Below are 27,970 nucleotides of genomic sequence, written 5' to 3' on the forward strand. Positions count from 1 at the left end.
ATAGAAAGCCAGGGCGGCACAAAACTTCTTGTTAGAACAGATCGTACCCTAAGATAAACTCCTGTTCATCAAGATTTCTAGCTTTTGGCATAGGGAAATAAAATGCATAGGAAAGAAATACTAGGAGATAGACTTCTGCAGAAGCCCAGCAATTTAAACTTGATTCTAATGACTACAAATATAGAGAACTTGAAATTTATTCATACCTGTCTATATATACTATCTGTAGGCACTGATTAGTATTAAATGTTTAGCGCTCTGCACCCATTGTGATTTCTGAGATGAGATGGCGAGAAGTTGTGAAACAGGCTGAAATATAAAGATGATGTAGAATGAATCAAGAGAAGACGGGATTGTCTAGAGCCTATTCCAGTTCTCTTGGATTTGAATGCTTTTCTAGGGGAATTTGGAACTATCCCAAGCAGATTGGGAGATGGAGCAAAATGATCTGGTATGACTTACCTGTTTCTGCTTTTTGGTAACGCCGTGTGATTCCAGTTCCCTCGGCTCCTCCTGAGAATGTCTCTGCTGAAGCCGTGAGTTCAACCCAGATCCTCCTGACGTGGACCGCGGTCCCTGAGCCCGAGCAGAACGGTCTCATCCTGGGTTACAAGGTATGCAACTGGAGTTTCGTGCTTACTTGATCTTTAATGCATCACCTCCATATGTTTTTTGCATTTGTTGTTTATTATTCATCTGCTGGATGTTTATACTGTTCCTAAGTCGGACAGGGAAGATATAGGAAGTGTGCTGGTTTTGAAAAGGGTGATTGATGAATATAATCTCATTTTATGTTTTGTGAAAAGGAGGAATCTAAAATGCCTCTTTTTAAAATGCCTCTCATGTAACAATCTTTTTCTTTCTATCTTTCATTTATTCTGCAGATACTTTTCAAAGCAAAAGATTTTGACTCCGAACCCAAGAGCCAAATAGTACGAGGTAACCACACTCAGTCTTTCCTGCTCTCTGGCTTGCGGAAATACGTGCTCTATGAGATCCAGGTATTGGCATTCACTCGTATCGGAGATGGGGTCCCCAGCTCTCCTCCAGTCATTGAAAGAACCAAGGATGATGGTAAGTTTACAGATTTCCAAAATAAGTTATCTTATTTGATCCAACCTTTTAACACCGCTTTCTCTTAGTGATAGAACTGTAGACAAAAACCCAAACTAAGGCTATTTGTTAGGGTTTTTTGCAACTTTGAACGCAAAGGACTGGATCCCTCCCTAGTATAACTCAGCACTATTCCATCAGTCAGGGGCTGAGGATTTGGCAAGACCACAGAAAACCAGAGTTCGCCATTTCTTCTTTCTCTGCTGCTGTTGAAGAGGAAAACATCTTCAAGAACAGTGTTCCGAAGCTCGATGTAGACAATTTCTATTGAAGACAATTTCGAGTCCAATTATAAATTCCTATTGCAGTTCAATCATGCTCTTTAAAAAAAAAAATAAAATAAGAGTACTGCAATTGAAAGCAATAAACAAATCTGGGTCTGATTGGTCTGAAGGAAAGATCGGAAATTGCAATTTCAGTTATCCGTTTTAATTATTTTTTTCTGAAAAGAATAAGGCATTGACCCTGGAAGATGGTCATACCAGCTTGCTTTTGCAACTGCCTCCAACGCTTCCCATGAGCTCAGGGGCTCCCGAGGGCAGTTTGCTGTGTTGAAGGAACCCAAGGGAGCTCCTGGCCCTGGTGCTGCCGGCGCAGGTCGCTGTGGTGGGAGCATTCCTGACGAGGGGGTTTTACAGAAATTTAGTTCAGCTCTTAACATGTTTTTGGCTTCACAGATGCTAAAGTTATTTTTCAGTTTCTGACAGGCTGAGAGAGCTGGGGGGGTTCAGCCTGGAGAAGAGAAGGCTCCGGGGAGACCTTGGGGCCCCTTCCAGTCCCTAAAGGGGCTCCAGGAAAGCTGGGGAGGGACTCTGGAGCAGGGAGGGGAGCCATGGGACGAGGGGGAAGGGTTTTAAACTGAAAGAGGGGAGATTGAGATGAGATCTCGGGAAGAAATTCTTTGCCGTGAGGGTGGTGAGCCCCTGGCCCAGGTTGCCCAGAGAAGCTGTGGCTGCCCCATCCCTGGAGGGGTTCAAGGCCAGGTTGGACGGGGCTTGGAGCAACCTGGGCTGGTGGGAGGTGTCCCTGCCCAGGGCAGGGGTGGCACTGGGTGGGCTTTAAGGTCCCTTCCAACCCAAACCATACTATGATTCTGTGATTCCTTACCTTCTCAGTGTTAAATTAAGGTTAACATCAGTGTGAGAGGCTTCTGTTTATTGTTCCCGATGAAGATGAACAACAACAACAACAAAGTCTCTCTTTTTTTCATCAAAATCTTTTCAACAGTAATGGAGTAAACATTGGTTTCTAGAAGCAACTTCATTAACGTTGGGCTGAGAACACACTCAGACTTCTGGCTTAACAAGTCATTTGCTATGGAGTGCAGGAAGGAGTAAGAGCATACGGGGACGGGAACGGGGACAGCAGTTCCCTGACATTTTTTTTAACCGTTTTCCCAGCACACTGCCTGTGTGGGGACTTGGCTTTTCTTTGAAAGGAAACAAAGAGCAATTCCTGTTAGCAGAACTCTGCGGGGAGAGGAAAAGCACTCACTGAAATGTACATATCAGACTATAATGAGAAATATTTAAAACTGTTTGTTTTAGATAACCCCATTATAGCAGTTCCCTCCTTAAGTGCGTGTTGGCAAATGATACAAATTGTTCTTCCATCTCCATACCCCTGACATAAATATGTTGTGTCTCCTCTGGGCTCGACTTAATTAAAAGTATCATCAGGGGTAATGCAGGTGGAATTTGTGCTGAAGGGGAAATTTTGCAGATGCTAATGTATGAATTAGCATCTCCTCACCTTGTGAACCTGGGATGGTCAGTGCAGCCACCAGCCATCTGTATTAATGTGAATCTCACCTGCCTCCGGTTCTCCTGCTCAGTTAAAATGCATATGTGAAGTCGGAAGGCAGTTCAAAGCTGGCGCGGATGACGCGGACAGAGGAGTTATTATTCAATTCTAACAGGTGTGAAGCAGATTAAGCTGACACATAACTCTCTGTAAAGGCAGCTGGGTGACTCGTTTCACAGCCCGTAAGCCGTTATGGAGCGGTGGTGCGGCAGGGACTCCTGCTGCGCTGCGGAGAGGCAATGCTGGCAGAGGTCAGAGCATCCCGCTCAACCCATTTCATAGGTGTGATAAAACACCGTAGGGTGCATTGGTTCTGTGTCGTGTTTTGGTGTCCATGGTGAAGACATTTGGTTCTGGAGAGGATTCCTCAGAATAAATTTGTATTACACGTGTACGTAGGCCCTCCTAACCATCTACTGATTACCGGTGAGATACAGCTTGGGCTGCCCTGTGTAAGGTGAGCAAAGAACTTGTAATTCCTCTGACACGCAATGCTTGCTAGCATGATCTCTGGTTTTCTTTCCAGCCCCCGGGCCGCCCGTGAGGCTGGTGTTCCCCGAGGTGAGGCTGACGTCCGTACGGATTGTTTGGCAGCCGCCGGAGGAGCCCAATGGAATTATTCTGGGTAAGAAGGAGCAGCAAACCCAGGGCTGGGAGAAGAGGGCTGGAGACCAGAGCGAGCTCTGGCTGTTGGGTTGTCCTTCCCCTTGCACGTTGGATTAGAAGCCACACGTAAGGAAATTCATAGCTAAATAAAGAAAATATATTGGTGTCAGGTGAGAGACATGGTACCCTGCAGTGAGGAGGCTGGCTCCATGGCGTGTGTTTTCCTGAGCCAGAATTACATGCCATTCGTGGCACTCCGTTTGGATTGTCATCTCTCTTCCCATCTGCATTTGGGATGGTGACCCGCCTGGCTGCTGGGCAGCGTGCCCGTAGAGCTGCAGCAGGGGAGAGCTGGGTTTTCCCCTCCTTGCCCACACTCGCCTTTGCTAGCCATGCCCAACATTTCCGTTTCACATGTGCTTCCATTTTATTGCTTCCATTGGATAATACTTTCTGACAGGTCGCAAAGAGTTAACTCACATTTGGCTTTTCGTCAAGGGAAATAGAGGCAGCAAGGCACGACAGGAATTTGTGAAAAACCTTACCTTCCTGCTCTCGTAACTGTTGGGTTGCCTTTGCAATACGTACACCAGCTGCTACTTGCACTTAAAACGTGAAGACTTTCACAGCGAAAGAATCCGTTCTCGCCTCTGAAATTAAAGTAGCTAATAGTTACCCGGCAATTTTGTGTTCTCTGCTGATGTTAAACACATTTTATAGTAGTTCGAGCTGGCGAGTAAAGGTTTGTCTCTCAGTTCTGAAAACAGAAGCAAAAGCTTTGGGTTTTTGTTTAGTTCTCAGTCTGCCAGGCTTTTCTGCTTCTAATTTCACTGCCATCGTTCAGGCTTGAGTGTGGTCTTTTAGCAGTATTTCCTAAAGCCTTCGCTGTTGGGTGCCTACTTCAAATGCTGCTGCGTTGGTGGCATCCCTTTAAATAAAGGACCGACCTTGCGTTGGGTTTAAATCTTGTATCAAGAACTCAAAATGTTGGCTCAGATGTGTAGTTTCCCAAAGTGATCCTGATGCCTGAAGATGTAGGGAAACGCCAAATGGGATCCAAAGGCAGCCGCTGCAGGGATTTTCTGAGCCCGAGAGTCTGCGTGGAGCTTGGCAGCGGTTCGCTGCCAGACAGATCCACGCAGGGTTTCTCTGCAGCTCAAGGAAGCGTCTCTTCCAGGTTGTCTTGTGGGTTTGATTTGTTGCTTTCTTTAAGGAACTGTGTGTCCTGGAACTTGCTCTCGGTAGAGACTGGGATTTGAATCACAGGATGTGGTTAAGGAGAAAAAAAAAAAATCATTCGGTAGAAATGATGAGAAAGTACAAAAGAGATTTTGCTCTCCCGACTGTGTTCCGATGTCTCACGTTGCTGCACTTTGTCAGCCTTATTTGCTGAAGTTGCAAGCTCGGTGGAGTAGGAACTCTTTTATTTCGTCTTTGCACGGTGCTTTGGCATCCCCTTCTTGGTTCGTTCCTCCTCGTTGCCTCTGTGTTGATGATAAAATCGTACAAATGCAGGGTTGGAAGGAAAGGGGGAGGGTGACCCGTAAAGAATGCCTGGCATGTTTAGCATGTAGAGTGGTGTCTCCGATGTCTTGCGTAGTCCATTCCCAGTAACACATCCCAGGATACGTGATACTGCCCTGACTTGGCGCTTACCAACACTGGTGTAACTATGTAGGTCTACGACCCACTATTAATTCCTACCCTTTTTCTGCGGTACGCTTCCAGGTCGCTCAGTCCCTCTTTTATAAGCGCATTGGGCTTTTTCTTTGTAAGTGTGACAATTCGCAGGTGCCTTTATTGAATTTCGTCTTACTGATTCCAGACCATCTCTCCTCATTATCAAGATCACTTTAAATTACACTCTCGTCCTCTACAGGGCTCGCAGCCACTCAACGATTTGGTTTTATTTTTTAAATTTGCAAGTAGACTGGCAATTCCCGCAGCCAAGATCATTAATGAAAATATTGAACAGAACCACGTTCACGACTTATTCTCATGAGACCTTACTTAGTATGTTCTCCCAGTTTGTTAGCAAACTACTGATAACAACATTTTGTTTTGAGTATGTTTTCTAAGTATTCGAGTCAAAATGTGCAGTATTTTTCTTAGCTTCTGTTTCTCTTGTTTGCTTTGGACAGGGCTGTGTGCAACCATATTAAAGCCTTTCTTAAAGTCAATGTGGATCATATCTACTCTTCCCACCTGGCCAATTACACTGTCAAAATGGAAAATAGATTATTTGATATTTATTATTTGCTCCAGACAAATTCATATTGGCTGTTCCTTGGCACTTTATTATCCTCATGGATGCTTATATATTGACTTTCCCCGCCGCCCCAGGATCTTTCTGGGTATTGAACTTTAGCTTGATTTGTCCATATTTCCTGTTTTTTCTTTCCCCATTTTAAAAGATGGGGTACTCTGTTTGCCCTTCTGTAATATGCTGGGATGTCACCTGTCCTCCACAACGTCTTGAAGGTAATCATGAATTATTTGGAGATGGCTCCAGCTAGTTGTATAAGCGCCGCAGGGCAAATTCCATCAGACCTTTCTGACACAATTACATCTAGCTTAACTAAATATTCGTTAACCTGCTCTCTATTCTTGCCTACATCCCCTACTTACATTGTTGTCGGTTTTAATTTCTGTTAAGTATCTAGTCAGCATCAAGGTTTTTTCTGTGAGAAAACGAAGCAATGGAGGTATCAGCCTTCCGCTCTTTTCTGTCTCACCCGACTTGTGCTCCTCTCTTCTTGCCGGTAGTTGACCCATCCTCTTTCTGTCTCTCGGATTTCTAATGTATTTAGAAAATCTTTCCCATTACCTTTGATGCCCTTGAAGTTACAACTCTCTTTGCACTTCAGCCATTCTGATTTTGTCCTACACGCTTGTGCTGTCTATTTATACACTCCCTGAGACACGGTCCCATTTCAACTTTTTGTCCAATTCAGTTTTGATTTTCAGGTCATTAGTGAGCTCTGAATGCAAACGTATTGGCCTCTTAACATCTTTTGTCTGCATTGGGATAGTTGTACCTTTTTTTTTGGTCTCTTTTAAAACTGTCAGCTAGCCTGAATTCTCTTTTCCCTTAGAATTCTTTCCCAGGGGACCTTACCTTCCAATTCCCCCAGTCCATCTCTTTGAAATTCATTGTCTTTATTCAACAGTTCTCACTCCTTTATTGTTTTTTTTTATAGTAGAAACATTGAGGTTCGTGGAGGAAGTAGTTAGCTGCCAATGTCAGAGAGAAAAAGTAAAAATTACTCATGCCGGGTACTTCTGTGATCCTTCCTAAGAAGTGAGGGCTCCTTCAAAAATAGATAAAAACCAATGTGTAGCATTCCAAGCAGAGGTTGCAGGGTTGTTGTACACCTCTGTCCCTGTACACCTCTGTCCCTGTACACCTCTTAAACCTCATTACTGTAACGAACTTTCAAAACACCGTTGTAACCCCCGCAGTCAAGTGCCCTGATGTAGAGCTGTTGGAAAAAATAAGTTAACATAATTTTGCGCGGTGCCCTTCTATTCACTAGTGGGGCTGGAAAGAAAAAATACTTGCTTTGCAAGAGCAACTTATGTTCAGAGCCTTTGAACTAATGTTCCGGCTCTGCTGGCTTTGTCCTCTGAGTATACAAGCACCTTTGCAGCTAACATTTTTGTAATCTATATCAAAACATGTTCTAGCATTTCAGAGAGAGATTAGCAGGATGAAATACTGGCAGGCACCAAGAGGGAAAACCACTGGTTTGTTTAAATATTTTACTGTGGAAGACTGCTAGATATTTCCGTTTCTCCTTTTGGGAATGTTACGGGAACCATCTGAGGCTTCACTCTGTCTTCTCTTCTGCACTCCATTTAGCTACCACCCAACGTAGTACCTTCAAATACCATTAAAGAAAAATGATGCGTTAATGTGCACGTGTGTGCTTCTGGCTAGGAGCTTCCCCTGGAAACAAGAGCTCAACCCGCATCCTTCCAGGCCCTGGTTAGTGTTCCTCATGGTATCCTTGTATTTAGCGTTCACCTGAAGCTTATTGCAAAAGACTGTAAGAACTCCACTGAGAATTAGAACCAAAATTGAATGTAATCCATGTTTGCAAATTCCGATTTTGATCCTAGGCTCCATTTGCACACCCGCTGGCCCTTAAACAGATAAGCAGTAAAACCAACAAACTGGATTGCTGCTCCACTAGGCAGACCGTAACCTCCCGATACCGTTTGGCTTTCCCTAAGTTCTGTGACAAATTAATAAGTGTTTCTATCTCTGCTGCACCGTGGCCTGCGTGAACGGGTGCTGTCAGTTCTGAAGGGCTTTGTGTGGTGATGAGCTTGAAAGCTTTTTTATATTCATGGTGCGTTGTCATCTTCCTGCCTGTTTGCTTTGGGGAATCCACTGGTTGTGTGGCGATGACCTAACATTTAACGGGCGGTTCAGACTGTTGCCGTTTATTGAGTTCAGAAAGCGTAGCTCATGAAACGGCTCGCAGTTGTGCAAGAAATACTTAAAAAGATGCTAATGCAAAAATTAGCATAGTTTCAATGAATAAATAAACTCCCGGCGAGTTGATCTTTCAGGGATTTTTTTTGATGCTGTTTTGGCATGGTGAAGCGCAGAAGTCCCAGTAGCAGAAGAGATTCGGGATCTAATGCTATACGCAAAAAAAAAAAAAAATTAAGAAAACAATATGAATTCTTCTTATTGACTATCCAGATGCTTCATATTGTGGAAGATATTCCTTTCCCAAAAAAGTTTGCTTTGAACACCTTTTAGAGATTTTTACTTTCATTCATAACCTTTCATTTTTTTTTAATCTATCTGCAACATCTTATTGTTGTAATCTAGAAAGGGAAGGACGTTTCCTTACTCCTCCACTGCATCAATTGCAGTTATTGCTTCTTATAGCCCTCAAGCATGCATTAATTTCTATTTGAACACTTTCCATTTACCGCTATTGATTCGCCTCGTTTGATTTCACTTAACATTTCCTGTCTTCTCCCATCCCTTCTTGCCGAAATTCATCAACTTAATAATTTTATCTTTCTGATCTTGTGTTAGCCCTAATTATTATCCAAGCTGTGGTTTAAATAGTGCATTGTCTGTGTCACTCAGAAGAAAAGAAAAACGATGCTTTTTATGCCAGTACGTATCCTGGCTGTCCCAAACTGCCCAGTAGGAGAAGGTGATGTAGGGAATCAAAATGAAGATGCTGGGTATGTCCCAGGTGGGCCGTAGGCAGCAGTAAGAGCGAGCTGAGCCCAGGTGCAGAGGTTGGATGTGCCCCTTTGAATCAGACCGAGGGAAGTGTTGAGTGTCTGAGGAAATCTGTAAAGGTGACGGCTCTGGTTGTGTGTAAACTCTGCCGGAGATATCCAGGAAAACAGATGTTTCAGCCAACACGGCAGTTGCAGGAGAGGACAGTGGAGGCTGATACTGTTTTTCACGGGGATGCATTGAAAGGGAGTTTGTGGAGCCTGTCAGAGAGACAGGCTGTGACAAGTGATTTCTTCTTTCTCGTGGCTAAATTAGTTTTTACACTAGCCAAGGAACCACTCTTGTGTAAGTTATTATAATGGCCTAGATATGTACGGGTTCCTTTGCCTAATCTGAGCGTGTTTGTAATTGGCTTTCCAGCATGAGTACTACCATTTAGCGGTAAATAGTTATCTTTCTATTCCCTCCTTACATTTTAACTACTACTGTATATTTTACAAAGGTTTAGAAAAGAGAGGAAATTGCTCGACAAGGATGTGTCCCAGATATCATGCTTATCTTTTAATAACCAGATAAATCAACTTTTCTATTCTTTTAATATTCTCTGTTTCCCTCCAGGTCTTATTCTTTACGTCTCATGTCCCTTTATCAAACTTCTTTAACCATCTTAGTTGCTTCTTCCTTCATCTTTCCTGCTGCTGTAAAAATTTCTCCAGTGCTTTTCTTTGACTGTTTTTCCCCCTTACTGAGATCCTGCGCCGGGGTTTTCACTCACGCGTTCTTCACATCGGTATAAACAAAAGAAGATCGCAGCGTATCCATTCCTTCTCCCCATCACTAGCTGGCTTTCTGTAGACTTTAAAAAAGATCAAAATACTACAAGACTAAAGATACGGAAATACTTTGGTGAAATATATTGGACCGGTAATGGGGGAGCTGGTGCCGTGGATAAAAGGAGGTAGTTTGCAGGTGGGAAAATGAAAAACGTTCAAAGCGTAAGGCTTCGCTGGGGTCTAAGCATGCTCAGGGCTCTGAAAAATCAGGCCACGTTTTATCTAGCAGTCTAATGCCATCCACCCGGCTGTGAAAACGCTGCCGTAGGAACACTCCTGACCCACCGGGCATGTTCCGTGTGGGGGGTCCCCGGCAGCACGAGGTGAGCCCGGGCGCTGGCAGCCTTTTGCCGCGGATGCCCATTTCCAAAGGTGGCTGCTCGGAGCGCCTGAAGGCACCGCGGGGAATTGGCTCTGCCCAAACCTGTCTGTAACCACAGCCTGCGGGAGCTCCGGCCAAAGCCACATCTGCTCGGAAAAGCCACGTCGCTCGTGGAGGTGTCTGCGGACTCGAATTTGTTCCCCGTGAGGCAGCCGTGGCTGTTGCCCCACATCCCCTCGCAGCTGCCGAAGGAAAGAAGGACAAGGAAAGGCCGGTGCATCGTCAACGGCGCTGTGAGAGTCAGCGCACCAAAATTAATACCATCTGTATCCCAATTAAATTCCACTGTTTGGGACAGCGTGCGCCACGCGCAAGTGTGGCATTTGGTCAAGGGAGTGCAGGAGCTCTGTGCCTTTTCTGTGAGTGGGCATGTGGCAATTGTTGCATATTCAGAGGGAAATAAATGTCATCGATTTTGTCTAATAGCCACAGGTAAGGAGAAAACCTCCGTTTTCACGCACTGACCTTCACGAATGAAGCGCGCCAGGTTTGGCTCCCCTTGTCCTTGTTACAGCCAAAATGAGCTGGGAGTTCAAACTCTAGCTGGGATACTAATTCCAAGCGAAAGAGATGGTCTCAGGTGCTGCAGACCCCTGTGTCATTCGGAAGATGAGCAGAGGGTTGGCAGAATTGTGTCACGACTCCTTTGTTTTCAGCTGGTTTGATTTGGATTTGTTGGCTGCCCTCTGCCCTGTGTAACTCCACGAAGCGTTTAACCAGACAACTGTATGCAGCCTGGGCGATAAAGCCCCACCAGTTCTGGTATTAATTGATTTTGGAAGTCAGCAGCTGGACTGAAAGTTACCATCGAGCTCCAGAAGTGAGAGCCTGATTCAATCGCTGGGTTTGCAGAATGGATTGGAACATTTGGCAGATCCTCTTTGGGGGACAGTTGTTGCTAGTGGTGCGTGAGAGCTCTGGAAACCCTCCTTTGCACAGCTGGGTCATTAATAATGCAGGCTAAACTGCGAACTCCTAATTGCCAGGCAGGTTGGAATGGGGGTTATCACTTACAGGCATCAACAAAATTGATTATTAAGTGCCGCATGGTTGAAGCAGGACCTCACAGCTTGCAGGCTTCTTCCTCGGGCTGTGGGCAAGGGCAGCAACGTTGAATGACAGAAGGAGGATGCTTTTACCGGCAGTTCTGGCACTCGCTGTACAGTTACAAGGGAGAGGGAGAGCTGAGAAAAAGGCAAGTGCAAAAAGCAGGAGCAAGCTTTGACTTGGGCGGTGTGAAGGCTCTGCATGGTTTGGGCAACCCAGCTGCTCTGCAGCTGAAGAACATTTAGTCTGAGCCAACGCTGAAGTCGTGAGAGGGCAGAAGAGCGTGTGAGCGCGTGGGGGTGGAAAGCTGAAACAGGCAGCGCTGTCTTGAGCTGCCTCACCCAGGAGAGACTAATTGCCCAGATTCTGTTCTTTTGCCTTTCCGAAAAGGTGCCGGTATGCTCAGGAAAGATTAAACTGGTTTTGTGTCTTGTTGGTGTAAAGGGTGGAAGGTGAAATCAGTGTCACGGCAGATAACGTTCAGCAGACCCTTGTCTTTTCCACTGTGTGTGATTGCCCTCGTAAGGTACGGCGTCTGGCTGGGGGAGGGCTGCTTATAGCAGAGTTTTATGGCACTAAAAGAAATAAATTACTTCGTTCTGGTCTCAGATAAACAAGTAATTTGATAAATTAATAGTTTTGGTGCTTTTTTTTTTTTTTCCCCCCAGCTAGAAAAAACTCCTAACCTTTTTTCTCCTCTCTCTTGTTGACGCTGCGATTTCAGGGTACCAGATTGCCTACCGTCTGGCCAGCAGCAGCCCGAACAAGTTCACGACGGTGGAGGTTGGCTCAACAGTCAGGCAGTTTACCGCTACAGATCTCGCCCCTGAGTCAGCGTACATCTTTCGGACATCTGCCAAGACCAGGCAGGGCTGGGGGGAGCCTCTGGAAGCCACTGTGATCACAACAGAAAAAAGAGGTAACGCTTGCAGCCACGGGTTGAGGTACTTGTTGCGTGCCTTGGAGCCTGTGCAGCGCTTAGGGGAATTTTAATAACAGGCTAGAGCCTGTACACCTCCTCCTTCTCACCCCATAAACCTGCCCCAAACCGTTGCAACCTCATGATTTGAGAAAGCTGGTGAGCAAGACAGACTTTTATGAGACACAGTTCTTCCAACCTGCCGGGCTGCTGGAGATTGATTTTTCCATCAGCTGCTATATTGGCCATACGCAGCTCCTTCTGCAGCCAGAGCTTTTTTTTTTTTTTTCAGCTCTCGTTTTCTGGAAAGTTTGCAATCTTAAGAAAGTCAGTGATGGATGAATTATATTGATCAGGGAACGCAAAATGAGAGGCGGTGGTGTTGCAGGATTTTTCCACGGCTCCTCCATTGTGCCTGAGTCCTGACCTAACGCGTTAGTAATTACTCTGGCCTTTCACTGCTGCACACGCGGGAGGAGTGTTTGCATCTGGATTGCCCAGGACGTTTCTGCTTCTTGCATCAGCCATGAAATGGTTATTCGCATTCAGAATCCCCAATCAAATTCTATTCTGTAGGGAACCTACTTGAAGGAAGCAGGAGTTACATGTGTATAAATGAAACCAGATGCTTAGATACCAGACGTGCCTAAATGTGAAGGACATATAAAGTATTACAGAATCTGCTCTGTATCATTGCTTGTTTCTAATACTTTTGCCCAAGTAACTGCTTGATTCTCCAGTCTTAGAACAGATCTTTAGAGCTGCCAGTTAGAAAAATTATTATTTTCTACTTGTGCATGAAGATTTTTTTAATTTTTTTTTTAAATTCAGAGCTAAAAGGGACTATATTGGTAGAGAAAGGGAGTGTGGACTTTCCTCCGGTCGTGTACTGTATGCCATGTTCCGCTGCAAAGCACGTATCGGTGCTCTTGAGCTGGCAAAGTCAAAACTAGCCGGGGTAACTTTACCAGCAAAACTCCCCCTGTGGATTTTGTGCCATGTGCCGCTGTGACCCCTTGTGCTGTCTGGATATTGGTCTTTAAGAAAACTTCTCCCTCAAAAACTAAAACCATGCCACTTCTGCGATTTATAAAAATCACAGTTCAGAGAGCAGCAGGTTCCAGGTGACTAGCACAGACCTCCATAGACGCCATCCAAGTTTATTAGCCCTTTTGTGTGTGTTTGTGCGCCTGGTCTTGGCTCTCGCTCAAATCTTGCACTGTAATAATACAACCAATTATATTTACTTTCAGTTCTTAAAATGTGTCTACTAAGCAATCTCTTATTTTTAGTCCTTTCTACACCTTACAAGTCGTTTAGTGGAAGAGCGAGGATCTCCCATGCTATTTGCCCACAGTGTCTTCCTTATTATTTTCCTCTAACACTTCCTAGAAGGGAGGACATTGGCCTGATGTTCAGCCACCAGCAGCGAGGACCTGGGGGGTGCATTTCAACTGCTTCTGGCCTGTCTGGTTAGCCTTAAAATTCCCACTGGCATAGCTCTCCAGGTCGTGCGCAGCCTTCCCAGGGCATTTACAGTGCAGTCCTCAGAGAAAGAACCTCTAGGGCTGTATTAGGAAACTTAAAGTGCCTCTGTTAAAGATACTGTCCATCAGAGAGATTTGTCAGCTCAAGGTTTCTTCCACCCTTGTCTGATTGCTGTCAAAGTGGAAGTTTAAAGTCCAACATGTGGAAGCTTCAAAAAAACCCACCATGCCCAATAAAGTGAATACTCGAAGCTCGGCGCCTCTCCTTTTCAATAAAATATGCTCAGATGTCCCAGACAGCACACAGGCTGTTGCTGGAGACACAATAGCTCAAGGCAGAACTCCCAGCTCCGCTGCGGGAACAGTGATCCCTTGTTGCTATCAATGCTTTAGGGTTATCTTGAATAGACAAGTTATACTGTAAAATGAACCCTTTCTCTTTTTGATGGATGGCTCGGCTGTGTCTCCATGCGTGGTCTGGAACCGAGTCCCAAGGCGCTGAGAGTTAACTGAAGTGATCCCTCATGTAAAGTGTGGAGAGAAGAACGTGCAATCTCACATCAGCAAGATTGATATGAGGGGCCAATAAAGAAATTCATCCGGTGCAGCCGTTCTGCTAACAAGTAAATAAACAAACCGACCTGAAACTTGTATACATGACGATAAACGTTCTAGAGTGAAAAGATGTTTAATTTCCATTAATAAAAATGCATCTAATATCATTGTAGTCTTTGATGCTAAGGTAGGCAGGCAGGCACAAAAATTCCCTTGAAAATTAGCAAAATCAGTCACTCTTGTCCTCAGAAATTCCTTGGATAACCCCAATATAAATCTTTACATTTTAGTGATTTATAGATCCCGAGTCGTATTGTAGCTGGATTCTCCAGAGGTTTTTCTGTTCTGCTTTGAATCTACATTGTGCTGTGACACCCTTCAGAACAGTCAACGCCAGCGATCAGGGCAGCACCGAGTCAGAAGATGTAAATGTAGCGAGAAATTAAACAAAATCCTTTGAGTCATACGGCCTGGCCTTACCTTCCTGCACAAACAGCTCACCTTAGCATTTGCTTGTGGCTAAACTCCCATAAATAAACTCTTTATACTAATGGGTTCGTACAAACAGTCAGGAAGTATATCTTGCAATACAGGAGATTTTAAGATCTCCCATCCGCGGCAGAAGGAAACCCAATCAAGGGAGGCTTGACTGCAAGATCTGACCTGCCCAAAACTGCGAGCTGGTGAAAGCTTATCAGCGGAGAGTATTAAATCCCTGCACGACACTCGCTTCCTCTGCTAGAATAACCCTGAATACCTGTCTCAGCCTGTCAGTGTAAGGCACTGACCTTTCGCGTTGTGCTCCGGCTCGCGGGCTGCTGGCACCCAGGGCTTCCTCCAGCTAATGGCTTACAAATCTTTGGGCACCGATGTCAGGAAGAGCATGCTGCGGAGAAATGCCAAAACATACAGGAAATGGTTTTAGGGGATGGCAGGGAAACGAAGCGCTCGCCATACGGAGCGGTGAGGAATCGGGCCGGTGGAGGTGTGTTTATGGAAACAAGCGCTGATGAAGTTGAATTGAATTGCTTCTCAAAAGCAAGTCACTGCGGTGTCTCCAATCAATTTCTGCTTTATTACATGCCACACATTTTAATCAGAATCAATAATCTTCATGATAAACAATTAAACAATTATTCCTCACTCTATAGAGTTTCTCTATTGAAATCGATGGAGTGCGGAGACGCAGTGACGGGAAAGGAGATCTATATTGAAACAGTTGGGAACTGGCATGCTTACACCTGCATTACCATTCCCTGCCTCGTCTAAAAGGTGCACGGTTAATTACTCTGGAGAGATCTCCCTCAGCGTTGGCGCTGGCTGGTTTGACTTTGCGGGTTCAAGGTTAGCGGGTACGAAGGGAAGAAGCGGGGAGGTCCGGAAGGGACCTGCAGCAGGTCCTCGAGCCCCAGGTCTAGGGGGTTTGGAAGGCAAGCTGGGGTTTGGAAGCAGCAGCAGGAGCTGCTGATGGTTCCCGGTTCCTTGCCAGAGAGAACTGGTGCAGGAATTCAGTACCAGCTCTAGGTCACGCTCTTGGACTCTGCTACACACCAGCATGTTCCAGCTCATCCCTTCCTCCTCTTCATGCCCCGACTGGAGAGCAGCTGGTGGGAGAGGATGCTGCGTAGCACCGAGAGAATGTAACCCCGTGGTACCGAGCAGTAAGCACGGGTTAACAAGCGAACTAGTTTACAGGCAAATTCCGTCAAAAGAGCCGCAGCAGTTGCAAGCACAGCTGAGTTTCATTGAAGACTTCCTTGGTTTGCTTGGCTTCTGGTCCTCATGATTCTTCCTTAACCACCCAGGCTAAGAGCCCCCCGAGTTTGAGGTCTGTTGCTAGAAAAGTGTATATTCAGTGGTCACTTTTTATGCAGGGAGATAAAATTCAGTCTTACTGCTCTTCTTCGCAGTAGAAGGTTAAGGAATGGGATGGCTTGTATACTTCATGGGGCACACCCAAAAGTTCAGTCTCCTGTGGCATTACCGCTGTGAAAATCCGATCAGGCCATCACATTCGACGTTAGCTTGAAATTCCTCTCAGAGCAGTACCAAATTATGGTTTAATTGCAGAACGACCAGCACCTCCCAGGCAGCTGATGACCCCCCAGAGTGACGTGTCATCACGGAGTCTGCTGTTGAAGTGGGTCCCTGGAAGCGACGGATCTTCACCAATCCGGTATTTTACCGTCCAAGTGCGAGAACTGCCAAATGGAGACTGGCAAACCTACTCCTCTTCCATCAGCCACGAGGCAACATCCTGCATTATCGAAAGGTACCGTAGCATAGAAATTCCCACCATTTCCACTTCCAGCAGCTGGGAAACCAAAGCAAGCCTCACTCAGCTTCGCAGGGTTTTGGGGGGAGAGAGGTTAAGTGAGGTCCCTGCTCCCATTTTAGAGGCGGTGTTATGAACAGCAGTTGGGAGATTTGCTGAAGGTCATGCAATAAATCTAATTAAAGTTGGATGGCAATGCATCTTTTTGAAGCCCTCCCCGAAAGTTCAGCACGGTAGATAACACTACTCCGGCTAAACCATGTGTGGCGACACGATGTTCGGTAAAATGCAACTGGTTAAAAATCCTTTCAGAAGTGACTGATGTTAAAATACACTCTCAATGCTGCATTGCAGTTATCTCTATATAAGCTTTTCTAGATGAAATGGGAACCATCTTTATCTGTATTTTCCATACTGAAGTTTATAGATAGCATCAGAACGTTCAAACTTTGTTATTCAGGCTTTATTATATCCTCAGCAATGCTGTTGTAATTAAAGTCCTTGTAACATCTGTGAAAGCAACTGAATGTCTATGAGAAGGCACTTGTTTTGCTGTCCGTTTCCTCTATTGACCAGCTAGTACAAAATCAGATTATTTCTAAAAGGCCGGGAGCTTTTGGAGAATCAAGTATTCAAAGCATTGAGGTACAGATTTTTCAGGTCTGTGATATATGGCAGCCAGAAGATACAGACACATCGCTATCCTTTTGCCTAACTGCGCAAAGAAAACTTGACAATTATAGAGACAAATATAGATGTGATTGATTGACCTTGGGGGTGCTATACCACCCTAATTATACCCAATGTCTTTCCATTCCAAACCTGTAAAATCAAGGAAGCCTGCTGTGTCATTTAGACTTGACATGGGCATCACTGAAAACAAAAGATCGAGAAAGATGATTCAAATTATTCAAGTTCACAGAATCGTGGAGCGTGTTGGGTTGGAAGGGACCTTTAAAGGCCATCTAGTCCAATCCCCCTGCGGTAAGCAGGGGCATCTTCAACTAGATCAGAAAGTTGCTGTAGGTAAGTAAATGGTGTCCTAATAGGGTGGAACTACTGAGGATATTTCTTCTCCCCCTTGCTAAAAGCATTTTCCTGTGAAAGTCCGGAAAAGGAGTACACGCGTGATGCGAAAGTGCTGCCCATCAGAATGCATTATCCCTTGATGTTTAATCATTCCTTACAAGTAACTTTACTTGGGATTGTAGTCAGTGTTACATCTGCCAGCTGATGGCTAGACACTACCAATTAATTAGCTAAATCCCCCGTAACTTACGGCTCTGCATTTCTAACCTCTGCTTGCAGCCTCCCCCACACCTTCCCCTGCCAAGCCAAGGCAGAAGAATCTCTGTGAAGGTTATGTCAGCTGGAAATCACTCTCTGCATATCTTAAGCACTGCATAGATAAAAGAGCTGCAGGGAACCTGTTGTTACTGTCTTTATTAAATAACCCAGGTAATAGCATTAATTTGAAATTCAGTAGGAATAAAAGGCACTGATCAAAAGCCGTGGTCTCCAGGATTAGTGGGAAGGCTGGCGCTGTGAGTGCCAGTGCCTGCTGGGCACTGGGCGACGCTGGGCACGTTCCCTTCCTCCTCTCTTCCTCTCGTCCCCACCTCGCCCTGAGCTGCCCCACAGACCTGCTTTCAGGATCTCTGGGGCAAAGCGCCTTGAAAGCCAGATGTTTTCAGCCGTGCAAAACTCCCGTAACAGCACGGCTGGTCCCTTCCAACAAGCCCCAGTCGTGGGCTGCTCCATGAACTGCAACTCCACGGCTGCTTTCTAGAGCCCGATTCAGCTAGGAATTCCGCGTATGTTTTCAGGATCTCAGGCCAACGGCATCCGAGGAGATGCTGATGGCAGGAAGGGTGTGAACACCCCCGTGTCCCGGGGAAGGCTGTGAAGAACAGGCGAAGTGGAGGAGAGACAAGCTGCTCCGTGGCTTTGGTTGCCAAGGGGCAGGTTCTCTGTAGAGGCAAGTTGTGATGGTGTGGGGAGATGATTTCATCCCTCAGCCTTATTTTTCACATTCCACAGCTTGAACCCATTCACCTCCTACAAACTGCGGGTGAAAGCAACCAACGACATCGGAGACAGTGACTTCAGCGCGGAGACCGAAGCGGTGACAACCCTGCAGGATGGTAAGCAAGGAGGAGAGGCTCCTCGGGGGCATCGCCGGGAGAGGGCCCTCCCCGGCGCTCCTGGGTTCGCTGGGCCCACTGGGATGCGTTCTCCACTGGGAATGTGGAGGGAAAATTCAACAGCGAACGCAGTTTTGTTCGTAGGAGATTGATGCAGGTAGTAATGAGATGTGGCTGAATTAATAACAGGCAGCCTTAAGTGTCCTGCTGTGCCCTCTGATAATGAATCATACTTTCAGGAGCCTCAAAATGGAATTAAACTCGGTTTGATTGGCTTCCCAACTCTGCACTAACCATTATCTTTGCAGAAATTGAATAATTTACAAGAGATCATTAAAAATAAATGCAGAACCATGCATACATTTGAAGAAGTTTCTTCAATTGTTTTCACTCGCAATCCACATCGGTCTGCAATGTGGCAAAATGGCTGAGCTATAAGTAAGAAAGAATATGAAGCTCCTGGAAACATGAGCATTTAATCCTGCAGATCAGGGCTAATAAACTGTGAATGACATTGACAAGGCTTTTATTTTTAGCCTTAGAGATCAGCGTCTAATTCCTTGATTGTATAAAGTCAATGCCTGAATGCAGAAGTAGCTCTGATGTCTTGAATGGAGAAAGGAGCCCTGCAAGGTGTGAAAAGGCATCGGCATTTACCCTTAGCCTGGGAAATGGGGTAATACTGGGATACAAAAACATATATAAGGTGCTAGGAATTTAACATATGTATATAAAAGCCGGAAATAGTCAGTATTTAATACAGTGCAAGGGGTGACTAGTTAAATATGACGTCGAGATGTAAAAATAGGAAACAGTTTTGCCAAGGAATGTTTAAAGAATGTGATCTTGAAACCAGAAAAACACAGGACAGAGCTCAGGAGTATCCTAAGTTAGACAAGAACCCCTGTAACAGTCGAACAACGTGCCTAGAAGCCTTTTAAAGACAACCTGACTCTCCACCTTCCTGCTGTATCGGTGCAGGCTGTAACCGGTACTAATGAGGCAGCACTGACTCACTGTTTCGGAATTTAAAATTTTATTTTCAATTCTCGTTGAATTTAGCTACAGTGAATCCAGAGCTGTGCTTGGCCTCCTCACAATGCGGCGGGGAAGCGCCGTGAAAGCTTCTCGCCCCCTTAACAAACTGAACATTTATTCTGCTGAGCAAACCTGGTGCTGCCACTAGAGCATCGCCCTGCGGAGGGCTGTCAGCTCCTGATAAGCCTTCCCTTCTCCGTCCTTGAGCTGCTATAGTGTGTGTATATGGCACAGGAATGGGTTAACCCGTGGAAAATCCAGCTATCCTACCTAAAATAATCTATAATTATGCGACACAGACTCCTAAAAACAAGGTGGGCTTGCCCCAGCTGTGGCAAAAGCGTCATGGAAAATTTGGGAGCAGTTTGCTCACGCTTTCAAGCACACACACAGCTGGTTTATCTTCCTTTCAAACGCGTATCCAGTTGTTTGTGAGCGGCTGGCACGCTGCGGCTTCCTCCAGATTTCTGCCCTCAGCTTTTCTCTTATTCTCGCTCCAGCGGCCAAGGCCACAGGTAGAGCAAGGGATGCAGGAGCAGTGGCTGGCTTCTGCCTGGGATGCAGCATCCGTGTCCACCACGTTGCTTTTGAGACCCACCACGTAGCAGCTGGAATAGGTGGTTTTCTTCAGCAGCCAAGAGAGAGAATCTGATGCATAAGCTGCTCATTTTTCACCCTGCTGCTCTAACTGCTTTGGTTACCTTTATTTCTTGTTTAGTTCCAGGTGAACCACCCAGTTCGGTGTTAGTAACTCCCTACACGACTTCATCTGTCCTTGTGCAGTGGCAGGTAGGTGAAATGAAAAATTTTGATGTTTCCGGAACAATTTTTTGGTTGCTTTGACTTGTTGACCTTAATGGTACATTGCAAGGGACGTTTTCCTGAGCTGGAAGTATTGTAGTAAAGTTGAAGGACTGCAGTTACTTCCTTGTTTTCCTGATGGAGGCATGTGTTTTAGTGATGGATGGAAATTTCTGGCAGTTGCTTTTACTTTGTGCCCCGTGAGGTAACGGAGTTTCTGTAGCGACGCCCGAGATCATTACTTGTACAGAATCTCCTGCCGGTATCAACAGACGTGCATCTTTACATCGAAAACATTCAGCAGAGTGCGGCACTGGTAAAGATCAGGTAATCAAAAGCTCGCCTTCGTCCGCACCGCGTACTGCCTCCTTCAGCCGCTGAAATAATCAGAAGCCTATGCTGTGCCTGAGATCCTGTTCCTACCTTTGAGGAACTCCCCATGCCCTTTTGGCCCTTTGAGGGCTAAAACTTGAGATTTCTTCAGAGGAAAGAAAGGACGTTTGAGCTCTCCGCAATATCTCCGAGTCGGATGTGAAAGCATTCGTGCCAAGTCTGCGTTTTATATAGGCGTTTCGTCTGCCTGCCTTTATCTTTCAATACTGGCCTCCTGGGAGATGCTGGAACATTTCGTGGCCCGGCGCCTGAGGCTTCTTTTTGCGGAGTGAGCATTAATAGAGGAGAACCCAGTGGGGTACTGCACGGTATCCATAACCGATCCCGGAAAGCCTCTGCCCACCCTGCTCCCGAGACAACGTCCCACACACATAATAAGGATAACTTTGGACAGATTGCATTACAGTGAAAAATGTACATGCGCGTTTACAGTACAGATGGGGCTCCTTGCCTCTTTGGAAGAAAAGAATATATATGTATGAGGGTCTGTTTCTTGCTATACGGCAGCACTTTAGGAATATTCCTGGCTGTGCTGCTGGGTTGCTGGCCCACGTTCACGCAGCGTACTACTAAGCAACATCATTGCTTACAGCATGTTGAGCAAATAGAAGAGATGTCGAACAGTTTTACCACAGGAATTATAGAGAGATGTAAATCTACCGCCCCACCTACAAATAAAGCCCACGGCGGAGGAAAAAAAAAAAGGTCTAGAAAGAGAGGACAAAGAGGATGCGAGGCATGATGTAGTGCAGAAATGAACCTTCCCCCAATTGACTGATTATTGGTGTGTAGTTAATGTGAAATAGGTGGTTGTTTAGGTAATTGGATGCTTTTTATTTCATGAAAATGAAATGGGGTTGTTGTGCCAGAGCCATCTCAAGGGAGTTGTGGGCGATTATATGTCATTACTACATGTGTATTAATAGGTCCTGGTAATTCAGCCGTACTATATTTTTCAAATAAACAAAAATCTTCAAGTCCCACAATAGCCTCCAATTAAGAGGAAGTTTCACAGCAGTGTCGAAGAAATAATGTAAACCGAAAACAGCAGTCAAGCTAAATGGGAGAGTAGTTTTCCAAGCAAAGCTAAATTTTTAACTTTGAGCCGTGTTAATAATTCACAAAACAAACTCCACTTGCGCTATCTGTGCTTTCAGCTGCTTGGTCCAATCAGTCCATTATTTTTAAATTTAAAGTAGGAAGAAAATGAGTAATTTCCATTGAGGTCTGTTGTATCAATAATGCAAGGTTACTTGAAATGTTCTGGAGGATGTTCCAGTTAACATCAGGATCATGCCCGGTTCTGCTTCTACCGTAGGGATAACAATTATTCAAACTTACATTTTAGTCTTTTTTTATTTTATTTTTAAACAGCACAAAAATGTTTCCCTTCCTTCAGTACACCATTGCGGGCTGCCACTCATAATCATTTTACCTATTTCAGCAGATCCCTCAGGCCTTCCTACAAAATCCTAAATAATCCATTACATCAAAAGCAGAGTTTTGTCCACGAAAGACAGATAGGAAGGGGAAGACCTGACCTTTTAGCGGAGTACCCTTTTCAGGAAAGAATCATCATTTCCATGGCAAGGAGAAAGACAGTTTTCAAGCCATTTATTTTCTGAGCTTTCCTGCCCTAAATTTAAAGGAAGGAAAAATGGAGAATCACACGAAAGCGTAAGAAAACAATGCTTGCTATCAACAAATCAGTGTTGTACCACAGTGAGGAAATCAGCTTTATCTGTTAGGCAGCTATGAGGCAGAGCAGGGATTGTGACAGTCTTTGTCCACTTCAGTAGTGTTTTCCTTTTCAGATTCTGTAGGATATCGCACCTCAACTTTTTGTTTTTAATTAAAAAGAAAATAAAAATTAATTGTTAGAATAGGCAAATGCATTGACTCTTTCCAAGACTGTCTTCCTTCTAGGTAATAATTAACTGAAATACAAATCCATGTGACGTTCATGGTATTTTTGTCGTCATACGGGGTTTATTTCCATGCTGGATAGGCTTGGTTTTCTTGTGGCCTTTCTTCTCCTTGGCGGTGACGCGCCCCAGGTGTATCCTGGTGGGACGGTGCCTTCCCTTTACCCCGTCTCTGGTCCACGAGCGATCGCGTCGTCGGGCAGCCCTGCAGAAGGCCGTCGCTTTGTTTGGTCTCTTTGCTCAGTCCCTTGAAGAAGGAGCTCAGTCTGAACCTCCGAAAGGCTGTTGTACAAGAGGTTGATTTATTTGCCTCGTAAAAGGGAGTCTGAGAGGGAATCTGGTTGCCCTTTTTAAAATACATCACGGGAGTAAACACCCTACAGGGAGAAGAACAATTTAACCCAAAAGGCAATGTTAGCACAGGAACAAATGGTTATAAACTAGCTATGAATTATTTAGATTAGAAATTACATGAAGGTTTCTAACCACCCGAGTAGAGAGGTTTGGAACAGCTTTCCAATAGGTATACCGTGAAGCAGAAAAATCAGCTTGTTTTCTGGTGGAGCTTGCTCTGTTTGGGAAAAGGACTTCAAGCAGTTGTTTTCTGCAGTTGTGAGGGCCTGCTCTGGATGATTCTCAAGGTCCATCACGATCTTTTGTTCCGAGATGGTTCTGTAATGAAAATGCTAAATAATAGTGAAAGGTGATCGGAGCTTCTCCAAAGGATGGAGCACAATAACCAGCACGAAACATGATGATGAATGAGGTTCTCCAACCATGCAGAGCAAGTAGAGCAAGGTCTCGGGACCCTTTTGATCATTTTCAGCAGACTCTGGGCAGCACAACTGCAAAAGAAGCAGGCTTCTTGCAAGAGCAGTTTGCGCTCCTTTTCCTGGCAGCTGTGTGGCTTGCTTATACTCTGGTTCACGTAATTTTCTTTTTTGGTTTCCATCAACTGAAATCTTTCTACGTAATTCCTTCCGCCCTCACCCAAAGCAAAGTCCTTCACACGAGACAGGACAGCCCTCTCTCTCCTCTTGCCCTCATAACGAAGTAATGGAAAATTCTTGTCACTTCTGGAAGCAGAATATTAGGTTATTACTAAATATCTTCCTCCTTTCCTGTAAAAATATTCTTACTTTCTCCATTAAAATTACATGTGGCATTACCTTCTATTGTGACAGTGTTTCACACCGGCGGTTAATTTTTCCACAACAGACAGAAGGTTTTCCTTAGTAAAGTTCTCAAGACTGCTAGGGATCTTTCTGGATTAAAGGCGAGATCATCATTAAAACCCTTTTCATTTATACTTTCAGCCCCTTAAATTTCAGTACAAGCATCTTTAGAAGATAAATGGCTCACGACACCTTTTCTTCTCTGCAGTTCTTAGCCTGTATTAGACTCGTGAAAGCCTTTTATTTTCTCCCCCAAACATGAAGAATCCCTTTGCTTATCTTTATTTAAGCAAGCCATTCAGAGAGAAATCTCCTTTTCGGTGTCCCGGCTGTGTACCCGTGTCTGAAGGAAGAGGCGAGGGGCTGCTGAAGAATCATTTCTGAGCCACCGTGTCTTTGAGCATCTTCCCCCTCTCTGCGCCAGCCCGATGGCCGCGCGCACCACGCTGCTCCGCGCTGTTACCGAGGAACCTGGGGTTTTGCCCGTGGGACTGGACCTGTGCAACACACCGGAGTCCATCATACCGCGACTCCTCTCTAAATGCCTCTCTGAGGCTGTTAGACCTGTTTTCGTCTTCCTAATTAAAGGCAAAATACACCAACGCTTTGTTATTTTCTCATCAGTCCTGCAGTAAAATAACGCCAAATGAAGAATGCTCTATGAACGGTCCCCAAGGAAAACAGGCACTAAAGGAATTCTGTCTTCGACAAAATAATTTATTTATTTTCTTCTCAAGAAGAAGTAAAATACTGGTCTGCTATTGCAGTGTTGGTGGCCTGCAATGTGCAGTTTCAGGGACGTGTTTGTTTATATTCTTTATCACACAGGAGTTTCTGTGGACCGAGAAGGAAAGGAGCTTCGCTCTTGGTGTAGTGCATCAGGTGTCAGGTTTTAAGTAAAGAGCCTTTTGCAACTGCCACAGCCGAGTGAAATCGTCAAAGTTGCCTTTAACTTGTGTTTTTCAAATGGCATGACCTTTGACTGTGCGTATTTTTTGATGGCTCTATTCCCCGGAGAGCGCGGTGTCCCTTTGCCCAGTACCGGTGTCAGCCGCTTGCCCGTTGCGACGGATGCTTGTTGCGATGCGCGTCTTAACACGCCTGTTCTTAACGGGAATGTTTTTCAGCCACCCAAAACTGAGAGTCTAAATGGCTTGCTGCTGGGATACCGGATCTACTATCGGGAGCTGGATTACGACGCTGGAGCTGGAACAGAATCCAAAACCATCCAGAACCCCTCAGCTTTAAGGGCAGAGCTCACACGTAAGCCTGTGTTTTGGACGCTATGATATCCCGGAGTGGTAATCCCTCGTTAGACCAGACACTGTATGCCCTTTTGCCCCATGGAAATAACACACAATTATGGCTAGAGTGCTGGGGATAATTTCGCTTTTACACAATCAGGGTGAAGATGCTGAAAAATGCTAATAAGTCTGATCAGCATCGTTTGTAATGGTGCACTCCAATCTATGCCAGCGTGCTTGAATTGATGTTCTGTCCCCCACGTACCCTCTGATTTCCCGCTTTCTGCTCCCTCCATTTCACGATTACCCTGGGATACTTTCTTCGGCCATCAAGACAAATAAGAGAGGGACTTCATTTTCCTCAGCTGGGAACCCTTTTCTTTCTCGCGATGTTCTAGTAGTTTTTATAATTAACATTTTGGTTTTCTTTTTGCAGTATAAGAAAACAGCTGAGGAGAAATTTTAAGCAGAATTTTTTTTTTACAGTTGCAAAGGGCTTGTCCCTATTTTGGAAGGAAATAGCAAAAATGAGCAAGAATTCGAAGGTGCATGTTTGCCACGTTAGCCACTGTGGTTTTTGGCTCGCCTGGAAAGAAGGTGGAGAGGGAGAGGAATAATAGAAAAACGAAAAGGATTTTTAGACAAAGGCTAGAAAGGAAATCAGAGGGAAGAATAGGCAGAATAAGATGATGGGAGGCAGAGATGTGAGCACTCGGTAGCCCGAGAGATACGGTCCAGCAATGAGTCGTGCTCACAGAGAGATGAGCTTTTGTCCCGTTTGATGTCAGTGGAATATTCAGAATAAGATAATACGCGCTCTAAGAGCAGCAGAATAGGATTGAGTTGAGGCTATTTTAGTATCTTACATCATCTTCCATGTTTTCCTGAACCCATAAAAGTGGTTTCTACAAAAGCAAGCGTGATTTTTGTGGGGGTGCGGAAAAAGTGGATGCTTTAAACATAATGTGAGCACCTAATCTGACCTCCCGTATATCCTCAGGGCTGAACGAGACTTCTCAGACTGTGCAGAGTTTTACCAGGACAGAGTAGAGATGTAAAGCTTCTGTAGGTGTTGGTACGCATAAGGCTTTTTTTCCGGACAAAAGCTGAATGAGTGACGATGTATATTATCATAAAATAATGCCTTTGGATACCCTCTCGTCTCACAAGCCGGGGAGCCTGTGAAACCTCCCGATTGCCTCTCTCCCCTCTTCTTAGCTGGCCCTACAGCTATGTTCCTAAGAGCTGTGTAGTAGGAAGAAAACACGCTGTACCTCTCCAGGGGGTCAAGAGAGAGAGAAAGGGGTGGAGACAAGTGTATTTTAAGATAAATTTCCCTCTTTCTCCTCGTAATATGACAATACTTACCTTAGCGCACCTCTGTTCCTCACTGACCTGTGGTTTTGCACAGCTTAGCATATTATTACAATTCGCTCACGGCAGGAATGTTGAATTCTATACCTGAAACTGTGGGAAATCTAACACGCATTTAAAGAAGCGGGTCCTGTCCTATTGTTAAGTGTTCGCTCTTTGTGGCCCGTGTTCCAGGTCTTTACTCTGCAGCTCTTTGGGTTTCGAATTCTGCATGTTGAGAAATAAGGATGTAATACAGTGTTGAGAGTTTCCCCCCTAGAAATTGTTTCGTTTTTACTCATTTGTTCTATTTAATCTATGAGTCAGAACATTTCTGTGTTGTACGTTTGTGAGAGTCTCTGTTTGAGGAGGAAATGAAACAGTCCCGTGTGAGCGAGATGCTTTTCAAGTGTTACGAGAGAGTGATGTGATTTTATTGCCCTTCAAGGTATAGTCCTAAAGCTCAAACTGTGTCTGTGTGTGCTGCATCATTTGCCTCTGTCTCTGCTGTACATCATTTGCAATAACTATTTCCTTGCACTGTAACAAGCTTTCTGCTTTGCTTACCCTGAATAGCCCAAAGCAGCTTCAAGACAGTGAACAGCAGCTCTGCATTAACGACGTATGAATTAACACGTAAGTGCACATTGCCTGTAGATGAGACTCTTTGTAATGGTTCAAAGTACACTATAGGCAAACTCCTATGGTTCTCCTCAGTGGATCTAGCAGAAATCAACACAGATTAATGATTCTGCTTTCCCGAGCTTCTTTTTCTTTAAGCCTTTGCTCTCCCTACATCAGGAGACATTGACGACGCAAGTAGGTAGCTGTTGTAAAAATGTGGCTGCTGGGAAGGTAAAACATTATTGACTGTAACAAGCCAGTATTGCTGATGCTAAATGAATTTTGATTCGCTTGCTACATATTTTGCGGTCCATCTGAGTTTAGCTGTATCACATCATTAGTCCTATGATTCAAGCATTGCGATGCTCAGGCATTCCATGGAGTAGGAGGCCAGTTTAGAGAGGGCCCAATGAATTTATGTGCATCTCCAGAGGTGTTTTCAATTGGAAATGAATGAAATAGCATTCGACAGAGTTAAAAGGCAAGTTGCTTTGTGGTGATGATGGTTCACTAGATAGGTTTTGCCCAAGGCTTTTGAGTCACAGATTGTGATGGGCTAAAAAAACAAAACCACGGAGCCCTATCCCCACTGAAACTCGCATGCATGAACTCTCATGTGTTCCATTTTCTTCCACATCCAGTTAACACTAAAATCTCCCTTGTGGCTTTTCATGGCAGCAATTAAGGTTTCCCCTCTACAAGCTGCCCAGTACTATATCCTATGTATCTTCCTATTTTTTGTTTGTTTGTTTACGAACTCGGCGTCATTACTGCTGATTTGCTTGCTGCGTGTTTCGCAGTCCGCCTGAGTTTAGTGATATCACATCAAAAAGTTAGTAATATACCAGATATCATTTACAGTATGTCTGACCGGGGAACGATGCTGCGCTCGGGGTCAGATATAGGAGCACAACATTTGTAAACACTTCCGTGAAAGTGAAATTAGACAAACCTGCGGGATCAGACTTATTGAACCTTACCAAACCGATGGCATACTGTCAGCCACAGAGCTAAAGATACAATCTGATTCATAGATAG

The 27,970-nt window shown here is 44.9% G+C and overlaps 1 protein-coding gene across 4 annotated transcripts in view; it reads left to right on the forward strand.

Annotated features, from left to right (window-relative positions):
- SDK1 (sidekick cell adhesion molecule 1) overlaps positions 1-27,970 on the forward strand; it is a 405,671-nt gene that overhangs the window by 332,685 nt on the left and 45,016 nt on the right. For 3 of the 4 annotated variants that reach the window (XM_074596464.1, XM_074596462.1, XM_074596463.1), the window contains exons 27-35: positions 499-614; positions 885-1,074; positions 3,443-3,541; positions 11,724-11,918; positions 16,031-16,232; positions 18,276-18,379; positions 20,136-20,206; positions 24,839-24,974; positions 26,885-26,944. In XM_074596464.1, coding sequence (XP_074452565.1) covers positions 499-614; positions 885-1,074; positions 3,443-3,541; positions 11,724-11,918; positions 16,031-16,232; positions 18,276-18,379; positions 20,136-20,206; positions 24,839-24,974; positions 26,885-26,944 — 1,173 coding nt within the window. The remainder of the gene's footprint in view (positions 1-498; positions 615-884; positions 1,075-3,442; positions 3,542-11,723; positions 11,919-16,030; positions 16,233-18,275; positions 18,380-20,135; positions 20,207-24,838; positions 24,975-26,884; positions 26,945-27,970) is intronic. The other variant, XM_074596465.1, reaches the window with a different exon arrangement.

Source organism: Larus michahellis, chromosome 8 (assembly GCF_964199755.1).
Source record: "Larus michahellis chromosome 8, bLarMic1.1, whole genome shotgun sequence".
Taxonomy (NCBI): domain Eukaryota; kingdom Metazoa; phylum Chordata; class Aves; order Charadriiformes; family Laridae; genus Larus; species Larus michahellis.